At 45.5% G+C, this 15,038-nt stretch overlaps 1 protein-coding gene across 1 annotated transcript in view; it reads left to right on the plus strand.

Moving 5' to 3' along the window:
* PLB1 (phospholipase B1) overlaps positions 1-15,038 on the plus strand; it is a 108,977-nt gene that overhangs the window by 62,232 nt on the left and 31,707 nt on the right. The window contains exons 34-42 of the mRNA XM_066594451.1: positions 245-353; positions 2,873-2,924; positions 4,735-4,815; positions 7,439-7,504; positions 8,948-9,048; positions 9,332-9,413; positions 10,863-10,967; positions 11,326-11,421; positions 13,369-13,440. Of these exons, the coding sequence (XP_066450548.1) occupies positions 245-353; positions 2,873-2,924; positions 4,735-4,815; positions 7,439-7,504; positions 8,948-9,048; positions 9,332-9,413; positions 10,863-10,967; positions 11,326-11,421; positions 13,369-13,440 (764 nt within the window). The remainder of the gene's footprint in view (positions 1-244; positions 354-2,872; positions 2,925-4,734; positions 4,816-7,438; positions 7,505-8,947; positions 9,049-9,331; positions 9,414-10,862; positions 10,968-11,325; positions 11,422-13,368; positions 13,441-15,038) is intronic.

Raw genomic sequence — 15,038 nt, forward strand, 5'->3', positions numbered from 1 at the left:
GGGTTGTCCAAAGTAGACAAACCCTTGAAAGACAGAACTCGCCATCAACTGAGTTCACGACAGCATATAGTCTATTGTAGAGTCCATATACTAGAATCTACAAGGCAACAATATAAAACAGCTCATTCCAAAATGTAATATAGCATTGCTACATAGTTATATGTATTATGGGATACGGAGAGTTTGGGATGATACTTGTAGTGCTAATGCTTACACTATACTTCTCTTCCATTCTGTTTTGAAGACATTCTACTACAGTTTAACCCCCTTCTTACCGGATACTCGATACAGGCGGGGAATAGCACTTCGCAGAACGCATTCTTTAACAAGGCCGTCCCCGGGGCTAAAGCGGTGTAAGACCTTCACTTTTATATCAATCAGTAGCGTCTTGTTAAGTTTGTGTATAATTAGCAGAATGGCTCACTTTTGCCTTATGTTGCTCAAAACGTACAGACGTTGCACAAGGTGTCGCAGTTAACAACAAAGGAGAAAAGCGCCTCCTTAAAAACACCTATTCAAGCTGTTTGACTCCCGGTCAGCCTGATCACCTCAAAACCTTCAAGCTAAACCGCAGTAAATACCGACCAGATGAAGACAACGTTGTGTTACGTGCCGCAGTTAACGCTTTTCCCTACAGCCACCCGGTGGCCTTCCTGACCAGACCCCATTTTTCAAAAATGGCATGTTACTTTAAGTGGTAATAACTTAGTTTTTTCATGACACATTGTACTTAATGTTAGTGGCGAATTTTGGTCGATGTGGTTAGCATTTATTTATTTAAAAAAATACCCACAATTTATAGAAATTTTTGAAAAATTAGCAATTTTCAGTCTTTGAATTTTTTTTGCTTGTGAGACAGATAATGATACCTCGCAAAATGGCTAATAAATAACATTTACCATAAGGGGGCTGGATGTGGGCACCATTTTGAAAGTTCCTTTTATTTATTTTGGACGTCAGAAAGCGTGTAAGTAGTGCAACAATTTTGATGAAAATATCCAAAATCTAACTTTTAAGGGGGAGGTTAATTCAGCTCTGAAAACTACAAACTACGAGGGATAATTCTTCAATAAAGACATCGAAGTCTTTCAGAACGAGCTGCAACTATCGTTCTCCGTTGAGGTTTTCCTCCTAAAGGATAAGGCCAATTAGCTGTTGCCCATACCTTAACGGTCTATGGGCTCCATCTTCCCAAATATGTTGAATACCCCATTTCGGTTGAACCTGGACTCCTCAGTCCATATGATGAAGGTTGTAAAATCCGGATCCTGTTCCACCTTCACAGTAAATAATGCCATCTCGTATCTCCATGATGGAGTTGCTGCTGCGAGTTTTATGACACAGAAGAAGGTTGTTCAGTTTCAAAATTTGATGCACTTTGGATTTTGGGAAAACTGGTTTGTCACACAGCTGCCTGGGTGTTGGACGCTGGATTACGCTCAAAGAAAGTCAAAACTGTCGCCTCTGCATTACTATTGCTGTTTTGGGAGGTTTCTGGCGCAGTACAGAAATGTGTCCTGTCGGCCTGAAGCTTCAGATAAGTCGGTTGATAAACATCTGTAACATTCTTGGATAATCTGCGTATTTTTAACAATTTCTGGCAAATGTGGATGAAACACAGAAAGGCACAACAGTTATTACGATATGGCAAAACTCCGCATTCATGTATGGCATTGCATACTACTTGTCACAGCACCAACCCCTCCACCATGGCAGCAGAGCACCCGCCCCTAAAAGGGTGATCCCACCAGGATACATAGGTGGAGTAATAGCCGACTAATGACCAGGCCCAGAGGAACAAAATGAGCAGGCTTATAACTGAGGATAATGAAAAGTCCAAACTAGCAGCAGGAACCAAGCAAGTCCTAAGACTATAACCTGCTCCTTTCCTAGGGAGGCGCTGGCTTAAATAGGCAGCAGGGAAATTTGATTGAATTCCTTGTGGGGCAGAAAACAAGCCCATCACCCAGCAGAAAAAAGCAGGGCTTTAAAGGGGCACTAACTTTTCAGACAACATTTTTCCCATCTACTAGTTTGTGTTAGGCTCATCATTTCTGTAATATACTTGCATTAAAAATGTTGTTGTTTCACCACTGTAAATCACATTTGAAATGGCTGCCACTAGGGGTCTCCCTTTCAGCTTCTCTGCAATCCACTCTCCGTCGCTAGATACAGAGCTTTTGTAGTAACAAGGACACAGGGATGTTTCCATAACAACAGGGGGAGAAGTTATCTTCACAGGCGACTCATCTGCACTCACAGGCTGCAGACATAGTGATAAGGATCTCCACAAGCTCTGCCTCTCCTTCTGTTACACATTTTAGTGGGTTTACTAACCATTTGGCCAAAATATGCCTGAATCATCCAGAGAAAGCAGAGGGGCAGGCATTCAGATACTGCCTCCCTGCTGATTGGACCAGAGACAGTGCAGTGCAGTATTGAAAGTAAAGGAAAGGAAGTGCAGGACAGTGAACTACTGGCAGAATGCTAGGCTTGCTACATGCCCTCTCCCTAAAAGTGGATTGCAAACAGCAAAACAACAGAAAACTGGGGAAGACCACCTCAAAGTCATAACTGACAGACATGAAACAGGGTGCAGGCAGCGAGTAAGGAGAGCCTGGTGTATTGTAAAACGTGTTAAAAACTCAGGTACGCTTTAAATTACATGAATTTGAGAGCTCGACAGTATCAGCAATGCGGTGAAGCTAGCTCACTATTTGCCCTGTCACAACATTTACTGAGACACCCTGTTTATCTTAAGATCGCTGTAAGACAAATAAAGAACATTATTCCTAGTTACCAGAATGATATAAATGGAGGCAAACTAAGAATATGACTACACAAATAATATATATATATTTTTGCTTTGCAGTGATATGCCCACCCAGGCGCAAGCTTTGGTCAACCAAATGAAGCAAGACAAGGTGCGGTACTGCATAATGTATGTAGGGTATAACTAGAGCTACAGCTGTCAGAGGCAAAGATGAAGCAACCTTAAGCTATGGACAGCTTTACACTTAATTTTCAATTGTTTAGTTTCTTCTTAAATGCACAATTAGGCAACTTTCTAAATAGTTCATTTAAAATTTCCTATTGTTTTGCTGCTGCAGACTGAGTGCAGATCCTCCACCCAGCTGGTTGTCCTGCTGAATCTGACGTAGATGTGACAGAGCTCTTCCCCTCCCTCCTCTCAGTGTTTGAGATAGCAGCAGGGAGAGGTAGGAAGTTGTACCTGGCTTATCAGAGAGAAGTGAGCATCCAAGTCTTCAAGGAGGGCAGATTACACATGCTGTAGATAGGAAGGAAATACACAAATAAGGCAGTCTGCAGAGAGTGAATCAGAAAGACTGTGTTTGTTTACAGAGAAGAAAGAAACCATGGCAGACAGTGGGCTGGTGTCACACAAGGACAGAATGTCTCTGCTGCTGCAAAGTCTGTTGCAACTCCTTCACATAGCTGGCTGTATTGCTGAGTCTGACACAGATTAGACAGCACACGGCTCCTGACTATGTTAGATTGTGGTTCTCCTCTTCCCTCCTCTCAATGTTTGAGATAGCAGCAGAGAAGGGGTAGAAGGTTGTATATGGCATATCAGAAAGAAGAGAGGGAGGGGAGTATCCAAGTCTTTAGAAAGGGTAGTTTATACTTGCTGTACTTGGGAGAGAAAGGACAAACAAGGCAGTCTGCAGGGGGTAGATCACAAAGGTTGTGTATTTATTTACAGAGCAGAGAACCCATAGCAGAGTCTGCACAGGGAGGGAGGGTGGTTCACAATGCTCAGCGTCAGTGTCTGTCAAGAAAAGGGAGAGGCGATCCATCATTGGCTGTAGACTAATGGACCTTTTACACGGGCCGACAGTCATTCAAACGACTGCACGAGTGCCGACATCACTGCAAAGCGCTTACACAGAAAGCCGTTGGATCGCGGGCTTCTCTTCTGCTTCTCGCTGAGCGGGGAGCATTTACACAGAACAAAAAGCCAGCAAGCCAACGAGGTTTTTTTAAGCTAACTGAAAAGTCAGCTTAACAAACCGCAAACAAATAGTCAGCGATTTTTGTGCATTTACACTGAACGATTATAACTCAAATTTGCTTGAACAAATTTTGAGCGATAATCGTTACGTGTAAATGGGCCTTATGAAAGCCATGAACCAGTGCACACTTCACAAAGATGAAAGTCACAGCAAGTCCAAGTGTCCTTATACAGGGGGGATAGACAGTCAGCCACCAAGCTGACATAGGGAGCAGTGTCAGGGAGCCACCATCTGACACACAGAGAAAGACATAAGATGTTTGGAGGCCGCAGCTGTACAGGGGGAAGGAAAGGGGAGCTGCATGTGCTGCAGACCAGGACTACAGGTGTCCAAACCGTCTAGAGGGAAGCAGAGAGACCTACTAGCAACAGCCACAAATTGATGACTGCTCACTCTGGAACCCAGACAGACTGGCAGGAGTAGGGTTTATATGTGAGCACAGACCCAGGGAATTGGCTAGCAGGAAGTACCACACCCAGCCAGCTCAATCAATTAACCCTCAACTACCTGTAGCTGTGCTGCTAGGAAGCTTAGAACTACAGATCCCAGCAGCACACGTAACAGGAATCTTCAGTTTTGGGTGGAGTTGCCCTTTAAATATTATTATGAACAGACAAGGGATAATTGAGTAAATAATCTGTAAATGAAGATAGAAGAATTTTAATATGATGATGTTAAAAAAATCTTCCATATTTCGCAGACAATTAATTTTGAAGATGACTGGAAGGTGATTACCATTTTTATCGGAGCCAACGACCTGTGCGCTTCCTGTACAGACAGTGTAAGTCGGGATATCTGTGTATCCAATAGAGTTTAGTGATACTGCTCATTGTTAGGAATACAAGATGGTAACAATGTAACAATCTATTATAGATGACGTTGTGTCAGGGTCATGAAATATGGGCAGTTGCCACAGGAGGGCTTTATGGAGGGCTAGCCTTCTGCTAATTAGATAAGGGTGGTCTAAACCGGCGTAGATTTGCACTATAATTTACAAGATGTGACTGTCTGGCGCTCCAGGCAGATGTGTCTATTTTATGAAGAGTCACACACCTCTTAGGCACATTTCACTCTGGCACACCTGAATATCAAGACCAGCATAGTAAACATTACACAAAACGAGGTCAGAGAATTATGGTCCTTAGGGCTTATTTAATTGTCTGGACCATAGCTCCGCCCCTGTCCCGAACCTCCCATTGCAAACAGTGGCGAGGGGCGGAGAGGGCGTGGGAGTTCAGTGCACTGCTCCCAGCCCAACCCCCCTCCTCCCCGTGCAGAAAGGGACACCGAATATCGGCTGGGCATGAAAACCCGGCCGATATACGGACGTGTGAATAAGCCCTTAAAGGGGTTGTACCAAAATTACAAGTTATTTCCTATCCACAGGATAAGGAGCAACTTGCTGATCAGTGGGGATCTCACCACTGAGACTCCCGACGATCTCAAACAGGGGTCCCGTGTCGCTTATCCTCCTTACTGCACCCTCTGCAGTGAGAAGGTGACGGGATGAAGCAGCAGTTGCACAAGCGCTCCATTCACTTTCAATGGGACTGCCGAGATACCTGAGCGGCACCTGCTTGGGTATTTCTATCAACCCCATTGAGATAAATGGAGGGCTGACTGCGCTTACTCGGCCAGCACTCCCTTCATGCTAACATCATGGAGATGTGACCCCTGCAGTGTCAGGCAGAACGGGACATGGGAATTGTGTTCTGGAGATCGGCTCAGCAGTGAGACCCGCACCGATCACGAAGTTATTCCCTTGAGAAGGATACATATATATCCTTGTAGGTAGAAAAGAAAACACTGGAATATATACATTTATATAGATATAGTTATGTGCCTTTCTTTTTATATGTATACTAACTTTATTCTCATATGTACTAACTCTATGAAAAACTTAAAGGGGTTGTCCCGCGCCGAAACGGGTTGTTTTTTTTTGTCAATAGCCCCCCCGTTCGGCGCGAGACAAACCCGATGCAGGGGCTTAAAAAAAAAACCGCACAGTACTTACCCGAATCCCCTCGCTCCGGTGACTTCTTACTTACCTTGCGAAGATGGCCGCCGGGATCTTCACCCTCGGTGGACCGCAGGTCTTCTCCCATGGTGCACCGTGGGCTCTGTGCGTTCCATTGCCGATTCCAGCCTCCTGATTGGCTGGAATCGGCACACATGACGGGGCGGAGCTACGAGGGCAGCTCTCCAGCACGAGCAGCCCCATTCAAAACGGAGAAGACCGGACTGCGCAAGCGCGTCTAATCCGGCGATTAGACGCTGAAAATTAGACGGCACCATGGAGACGAGGACGCTAGCAACGGAGCAGGTAAGTGAATAACTTCTGTATGGCTCATAATTAATGCACGATGTACATTACAAAGTGCATTAATATGGCCATACAGAAGTGCTTACCCCAACTTTGTTTCGCGGGACAACCTCTTTAATACTTCGCCTTATATCAGATATGCCAAGATGCTTTGCAAGGCAAACAGAGAAAGAATGTCCAAAGAAACTAGATGAAAGATGAAGGTTAAAGTGGAGGCGAAAAGAGATATGGAGAATGAATGCTTAGCCGCTTTCTTAGAATTGAGTGGGTGATTCTTTACACTGGAGTTAATTGAATACGTGATTTTCTGTATATAAGCCAGAGGCGCCTTATCAAGATGAAGACCGTTCAACTATGCATCTGAACTTTCACTGTCTCAGGCCGGAAATCCGGACTTCCCATATATGGTTATGCTGTGAATTTGAGCCAATGAGCCCATCACCCATTTCTAGTGATGAGACCAAAGGGTATAAGATCTCATGTAATCTGTAATAAAGGGCGCAGCGCAGTCATGTCCCCGTGTGAGGAACTATACCAGACCTCGATGTGTGGTGTTTTCTTCTTTACCGCCGGCAGCGGGGCAAGTGGAGTGGGCCTGATTGGTGCTGTACTTAGAAATTTTCCCTGACACCCTATCCGATGGATAGCGGTAACTTATAATTTTGGTACAACCCCTTTTAAAGAGTTAACTCCACCCCTTCTGCGCCTCTAGAACTGGAGGTCAAATGATGAATTTTGCAAAGGGATGAAGGATAAAGATGTGAATAATCAAACAGTAAGACTAGTGACGCACTAGCGCAACCGCAAGTCACACGCATTGGCACGTCCTTCCAGTGGACAGAAACAGAACATGCTGAGTTTTTTCATGCAGACCATTGGTCCATGTGAGAAAGCATCCACGTGCATCGCCTCCTAGGCTCTAATGGGGCCATCGCGGCGTCCGTGTAAGTACATGGACAGACTGATAATATGCCAGTGTGCCATAGATAAGTGGGGGGAGTTTTCAAGTTGGCGTGAATACTTCTTCAGTGCAGATTGTGTCTCAGATTGTAACGAACATCCTCTGTTCTTTCCCCTTCAGAACGTGTTCTCACCAGCAACGTACACCAACAACATCCGGCGGGCGCTCGATATTCTGCACAATCAGGTCGGTGTCGACTGGAAAAGCTGTAAACTACATGACACACATATCCAGAGGTCCGTCAGCTGAAGACGGATGCGTAGAAGTCTGTAGAAGCCTTTACGTTGCTGTTCAGCTACAACTAATAATCACAACTGAGAGGGCAGAGCTGCATCGGGGCTCAGATGATCGGCACCGTCTCCGATGAGGCAGAGGTTCATCGCCCAAATATACCTTGAGACAGAGATGATGCTCAAACTACTTTTTTAGTTAGCACGAAAACTCGAATGTTGTACTTTCGGGCCAATGAACGAGTAGGACCAGGTGAGCGGCTGAACGGCGCTCAGGGGGGCGGCTCAGTACAGGAACAGTCCCTCTCTGTACTGGTGCCCTCAGTGTGCTCATAGGGCGGTTCCATGTCCTTTCTCTGAAAGCACTCACGGCGTATCCTCTCTCTTCTGCACTCTGCAACCCCTCACTCCCTTAAGGGGGTATCACATGGACGGATTCTAAATGTGGAATCCACAATCGCCATCCACGCAGGGGGGCCGCGGCAAAACACACGCATTGAAAGGCATGAACTTTCCATTTTTCCTTACACTCGCGGATACGAATTGCGTGGCTCTCTTTGTCCAGTATGTATAAGTCCTGGCATTGAGATCGCTGAGGCTGGAAGTCCTATGCTGACATTGTGGGTTTTTCCCATCACTCGATGCTCACACTTGCCTGCCATCTTACTGCGGGCGTTGCAAGAGCAAAAGTCTCAAAATTCTAGTTTTTGCTGTAGATTTTTTCTGCAGCTTCACCATTCCCATTGCATATTGTGACATCTGAGGAATTACTTACTCACAGGGATTGCCATCTTTCTGCATACGATGGTTGGCACACAAAGTAAATTTCACTCTCACGCTGACATTCCTCCTTAATCTGGCTCCTCTAAGCTTTTCACAGCAAAATATCACACAGTGCAAAACAAAACCTGGCCATCTGGCCTCTTACTAAATATTAAGAACAACTCTTATCTACTAGTCAGGTCTAGCACCCAAAACTTCACATGCCATATACCAGCACAGGGTGAGTCTCCTACCCTGTTGTACGAGACAATCACTACTGTACAGCTCCACAGGTCTTTTGAATAGCTTGTCTCTCCGTTTGGACCGAGAGCCACTATTGAATGCCTCACACCTCTTTGAAACATGGCCCCCTAGTGGTACAAATTCGACACTGCAGTGGCTCCTCTGCCACACAATCCACACAGAAAATCTGCAACTAATCCTGAACGCCTGAATTCTGGCGGCCCCCTTTATGGCATGTCAGAAAATGAGTTTACATTCAGTACCTCGATAATGCTGTGAGTTGTGGTTGTGAGACCCCTAGTTGGGTCAGGAGGACACTAATCCAAATAAATGTGCCTGCACTACGCTCGTATGAAACTGGCCCAAAGTTGTGTAATCCTCTTTCCTTTGTCAGGTTCCCAGAGCTTTCGTCAATCTGGTGGAGGTGATGGACATTATCCCTCTGAGAGAAGTCGTACTGGATGACCGTGTGCGCTGTCCTACTATACTGACCAGGTAGTACATCCGCAGGTGCGCTGCGCCCCTCACTATTATGGCCGTGCCCGGAGATGGCGTCCCTCAGTGGGAAGTCAGCCCTCCCATCTGTTTCGGCATCCACAACAAACACCTCCAGGATTTTGATTGTGTCCATAAATAGTTACATTGTTACAGAAAATGGGGAGTCGGCAACAAAGAGTTGTAAGTCCAGCCCAGATAAAACCCCACCATAGTCCCAGGTTAATGCAGCCATATACATGGATGTCAGTCTGTGTCCCTCATTGCTCGTGTCTCTTCCCAGCATGATGTGTTCCTGCCTGCTGGACGTCCAGGCGGATACTCAAGAGCTCGAAGATATGAAGAGGACCAACAACGCCTATCAGGTATTAGAATGTCGCTGACTATTAATGACCTACACGAATGGTCACGTGAAAACGCCTCGTATCCTTGGGGCTTTCACATGGATGGCGAGCGCGATATGGGGGCGGGATTCACAGTCCCGTATCACGCTCGCCCGTGTGTTAGCCTAAGGCTGCTTTCACACGGCTGAGAAAATCGTGCGATATTTGTGCATTGGGAGATGCACAAATCTCGCATGAATATGAGCGATGTGATGCGGGAAAAAATCGCGGCATGTCCTAACTTTAAGTGTTCCCTCAGAATGCGTCGCCAATTGTTTGCATCATATAGCATGCAAGGTGCATGAGAGTGCGATATGATGCAAGGCTTCCCATTAAAAACAATGGAGAACACCCTGCGATCAGAAGATCACTACTTCCCTGAAGTGATGCGAGGTGTTTTTAACACAAAAACGCCTTCAATCCGTGGGGACATCGCATGTTGGTGAGGGGGGTATTGGGTTGGGTTTCATGGCCTGATATCACACACGCCGGTGTGAAATTAGCCTTATTAGAGCTCCTACCCCTTTATTAAAGCCCCCCGGCCCTCTCATGATTGGCGCTTCCTTTAATGACAATTCTCCCCATGACCCCGGAGCATAAAATCACGTGACAAGTTTTCCGTGGATCAGTTTCAGTGTGAATCCACATTAGATGGAAAATCCAGCGATCGGAGCGACTTCCAACGAGGCCGGTCATCGGTGCTAGATTAGTCGGGGTCTCACTGCCAACCGCGAGGGGGTTATTGTGTAACGGTGTGGAGAGTATACTGAGAATAGCGCAATCAAGGAAAAAAATTTGCAATAGTATGGACAGAAACAACTCATTACTGAAAGGGGTCGGAGGAGGATGTCAGGAATCCTTCTGACCAACAGGCTGCACAGTCAGCTGAATACAACACGGGAGCTCCAACTAACGTGTCCGAACGCACAACTCGCCGTTCCTCCGCACGGATGATATAACAGCAGACGACCAGTTTCCACGCCATTGTGTCTAAGAGAAACAGAAAGACTCCAGCGGGCAAAAGAGCACAAAACTTGTATCACTGAGCAGCGGAAAAACATCCCCTGGTCAGATGGGTCCAGATTTCTGTTGCTGATAGGAGGTCAGAATTTGGTGCAAGCAGCATGAATCGCTGACCCCTTCCTGTCAGGCTGGTAGAGGTGCAGTAATGGTGAGGGGAGGGTCTTCTTGGTGAACACCACAACAAATTGCTATGGTCCTCAAGGCTAAAAGAGGTCCAACATGCTACTAAATGCAGTCTCTAATAAAGTTCCATTCAATGTACAATGGACCCCAATAGTGTCTAATAGTGATCTGTAGTGACATCGCCCCCTAGAGACTGGCGACAGAACTGCTCAGGTAGATACGACAGGGCCTAAAGAAGTAAAGCTCTCAGCCCTTTCCTGACCATTCATTTTTTGCCCTTTGCAGCAAAGTCTCCAACAATTCATTGATTCCGGAAGATACGACACCAATGAGAACTTCACGGTGGTCCTCCAGCCGTTGTTCCGGCATCCAAAAATTCCACAGCTCTCGGTAATCCATATTGTATTTGTATTCAGACCATGTGCCAACGCCTCTTCTTTGCTTCATGAGCTGTTTGTAGTATTGGAGTCCCCAGGGTACCTTGTATGCATTCTAATTCATCTTGCTTTACAGTGCCGCACTGCTCTGTTCACAAGATGCAGCCAATCACATGACTCATCCCATTACTGCACTGATCTGTAAGCTGTGAGGGATGGAGCAGGTGTTATCTGAAAGCTGTATACTTCGTTGCAGTTAGTGGACTTTGCAGGCTGTACACTAGGGGGCGTCCTCCTGGGCCTTCCAATCGCATAATGATAGAATTCAGTTCATTTCCTTCATTATTCATCATGTTTTCCATATTTTTCAGAACGGAGTCCCGGATATTACTTATCTTGCGCCGGACTGCTTCCACATGAGCCAGAAGGCCCATTCTCAGCTCGCCAGGATGCTGTGGAACAACATGGTGCAGTCCTTTACAACATTCACACTTGTTGCATCTCTGGCTATCTGTGGGCCAAAAGTCAAATCTACACCAGCATGAGCTGGAGCAAATCAGACCTATAGGTTACAGCGGTGTCTGGCAAAACTTATAGTAAATTTGTTGAGCCATGGGTGACTCCGCCCCTTCCATTAAGCCCCACCCACTTTTTAAAAAGGGGGCAAATACGGTGAAAAAAATGACAGAATTCTGGTACAAGTAGGTTTATAAAGACCCCCCATACGGATTATAATCTAAAGCACCAGATAAAAAGTAAAATATAGTAGAAACTAGAACAATTTGGGGCATTTACTGTGTTTTGGGTCAGTGGCGTTTTTTCTGGCATTTTTAAAGGGAATGTATGATTGATTAAAACCGGACAGGGAAATATTGTTTTACATTTTAATAATATATTTCTATTTTCTGATTGTAGATTTTTTTTATTCTATTGTTTGTACTCTGGGGGCAGACCACTTGCCTTTGTTGCATTGATATGCTTTACATCAGCCATAGACACAGTAGACAGAAATGGGCCCATTGACTTCTGTGGGAGAGTGTTGTGGACATGCTATGTGACCGTGCAGAGAGGGGAGGAGGTGAGCTGTGACATCACCTATTGTGGATGGTGGATCCTGCCTGTGATGACATGATGTAAAAAAAAAACCCAAAGAGGAACATTTGTTAACTACAGAGCCTATACTAGTTAAAGTGAATGTGTCAGCAGAAAATTACCTCTTGTATACATAAAATTTTTCTTTTTAAATCCAAAAATCCTGCAGTTCCCACACTGACCGCTAAGCCTAATACTAGTCTGACACTTCTCAGCCGTCATCTCATTATCCTCACAGGCAAGATTACCCTGAGGTGACATCTGTATATAGATAACACAGGGTCCACCATTCACAATAGTCACAGCTCACCTCCTCCCCTCCCTACACACTGACCACTAAGCCTAATACCAGTCTGAAACTTCCTGTTCTGTAGAGAAAGCTTCTCAGCCATCATCTCATTATCCTCACAGGCAGGGTTACACTGAGAGGACACCTATATAAATAACACAGGAGCCACCATTCACAATAGTCACAGCTCACCTCCTTCCCTCCCTGCACACTGATCACTAAGCCTAATACTAGTCTGACACTCCCTGTTCTGTAGTGAATGCTTCTTAGCCATCATCTCATTATCCTCACAGGCAGGATTACACTGAGAGGAGACACCTATATAAATAACTCAGAATCCACCAATCACAAAAGGTGATGTCACTGCTCACATCCTCCTCCCTGCACAAGTCACAGAGCATGCCCACAACATCCTACCATAGAAGTCAAAGGGTCCCCTCCTTTCCATTGTATGAAAGGATCATGAGGCTGCTGTAAAGCAAATCTCTGAAACTGGTAACTGCAGCTCAGGCAAGATGGCCGCCCCCATAGTCATGTACGGACAATAGAATTAAAAAAAATCTACAATCGAGAAATGGAAACAGATTTGAAAAATGGAAAAAATGTTTAAAGTAAAAAGTATATAGATGTTACATCCTCTCGTGGAGCTTTCACCATTGCCGTATAGTGTTTTACAGCACAATGTATTCAGTAGGCTCATGCGAATAGAAGTATGGGACAATGCCTCTGCAGCGCCACCTATTGCAAGGCAGCAATCCTGCAAGCCAATCTCTGACCTTTTAACCAGCCTTGTAACAATGACTGGGAATATGAGGCAGTCAGTCTTCTCCAGCAATGTTTTGCCCCTCATCGGTGTGCAGCAGGCTTCTGGCTCGGCCGGTGAGAGGCCTGTAGATGGGGGCCAGAAAGTATTGTGTCTCCTTAGATCCTTCATGGCTATTTTGTCATTTAATGTTCATGTTCCTCATGGTGGACTTTATGCCCATCATTGAGAGTTCTCATCCTCCATTAATGACACCTGATTTTTCTGCAGTTGGAGCCTCTTGGCCAGAAGACGGACGTTTTGGATTTTACTCAGAGCACCCCGCTCAGATGTCCTACAACGGTGGGTGGCTGCAGTCCTTAATAATGTGGCTGTGAAGATTAGACTATCATGCAACCTGAGTAGAAGGGAGGAGATGTAACAGGTCATAATGTATTTCTGGGCTCAGGGCCAGGTTCATGTGGGCTCTTGGATGACAGAATCTCAGTGGGCCTTTTTGTAGTGTGTCACGACACATGCTGCAGTAAATGTGCAATTGCACATAAAGTCACCGTGTAAATAAATAAATCTTGGTATTTGTATAGCGCCAACTTATTCTGCAGCACTTTCAGGTAATTATTACCCCCCACCAAGCTGGATTCTCATTTTACCGACCTTAGAAGGATAGAAGGCTGAGACAACCTTGAGCCGGCTACCTGAGTCATGCGGCGATTGAACTTGAAACCTTCAGGTCGTAGGCGAGAGCTTACACTCTGCGCCACATATCAGCTTTACACAGGTGCTGTTCAGACTGTATAAGTGATTACAGTATCATTATATCCAGTGATCACTGGTGACATCCTCTTTGACTGGAATGGTTTATTTTCCCTTTTCTTCTGTTTCCAGCCCAGACCACCATGACGACTTCTCCCGGCCACAACTTGTCTTTGCAAAATTTGACACACAGACATCTTGTGCTCCTTGCTTTTCCAACATCCTTCCTACGTTATCTACACCTTTACATATTCCCCCCTTCTATTATACCCAAGATAGTAATAATGCCACCTGTGAGACTCTACACAGTACTACTGTCCCCATTTTTGTGCCCCCAGCAGGCTCCACTTAACAATAATGCCTTCTTTATGCCCCCCCTCAGTAATAAATCTCCCTTTTGCCTCCACTCAGTAATACAGTCCCTTTTGTCCCCATTCACTACTAATACTCCTTTTAGAAACAATGCCCCTGATTAAAAATACTGCCCCTGTTTGGAAATAACACCCCCAATGTCCCCTCTCAAAAATAATACCCCATATACCCACCATGTCTCTGCTGCTGGGAATGAACCCCTCCTTGCTTGTGTAGCGGGCGGTCAGGTGGTCCGCACTTGACTTCTTTCTCCACTAGCGCCATCTTCTGTTCTCCACACTGATCACCCTGCTATTCATCTGCATGAGCTTCAGGAATGATCAGCCCTCTAGAGCCTCTTAAATGAGCAGATGATGCTGAATCTTTCATGTAGCACCAAAAATCAACGCTTGCAGCAAATCCCACGTTTACAGCGGACATGTGCTGCTGCTAGCAGTGATGAAACTAAGGGACAAACAATCATATGAATGATCGGTCATCCCCCCCCCCCCATACTGTCTGAGTCGGCCTGAGTGAAGACCAGCTAAACATAGTAACATAGTATGTTAGGCTGAATGAAGACAATGTCCATCTAGTTCAGCCTGTTTCAACCCCCCCTCCTTGTTGATCCAGAGGAAGGCAAAAAAAAACAACGATGCTAATACCAATTTAGCTCATTTGGAGGAAAAAATTCCTTCCCGACTCCGTGATGGCAGTCAGAATAATCCCTGGATCAACGTTTGAGTTCTACCTGACCCCAAGACCAAATCAACAATCCCGCTGGTTATTTAATGTCTATATCCTGTAATAATATAGCATTCTAGGCAGAGAGTTCC

Source organism: Eleutherodactylus coqui, chromosome 3 (assembly GCF_035609145.1).
Source record: "Eleutherodactylus coqui strain aEleCoq1 chromosome 3, aEleCoq1.hap1, whole genome shotgun sequence".
Classification (NCBI taxonomy): Eukaryota; Metazoa; Chordata; class Amphibia; order Anura; family Eleutherodactylidae; genus Eleutherodactylus; species Eleutherodactylus coqui.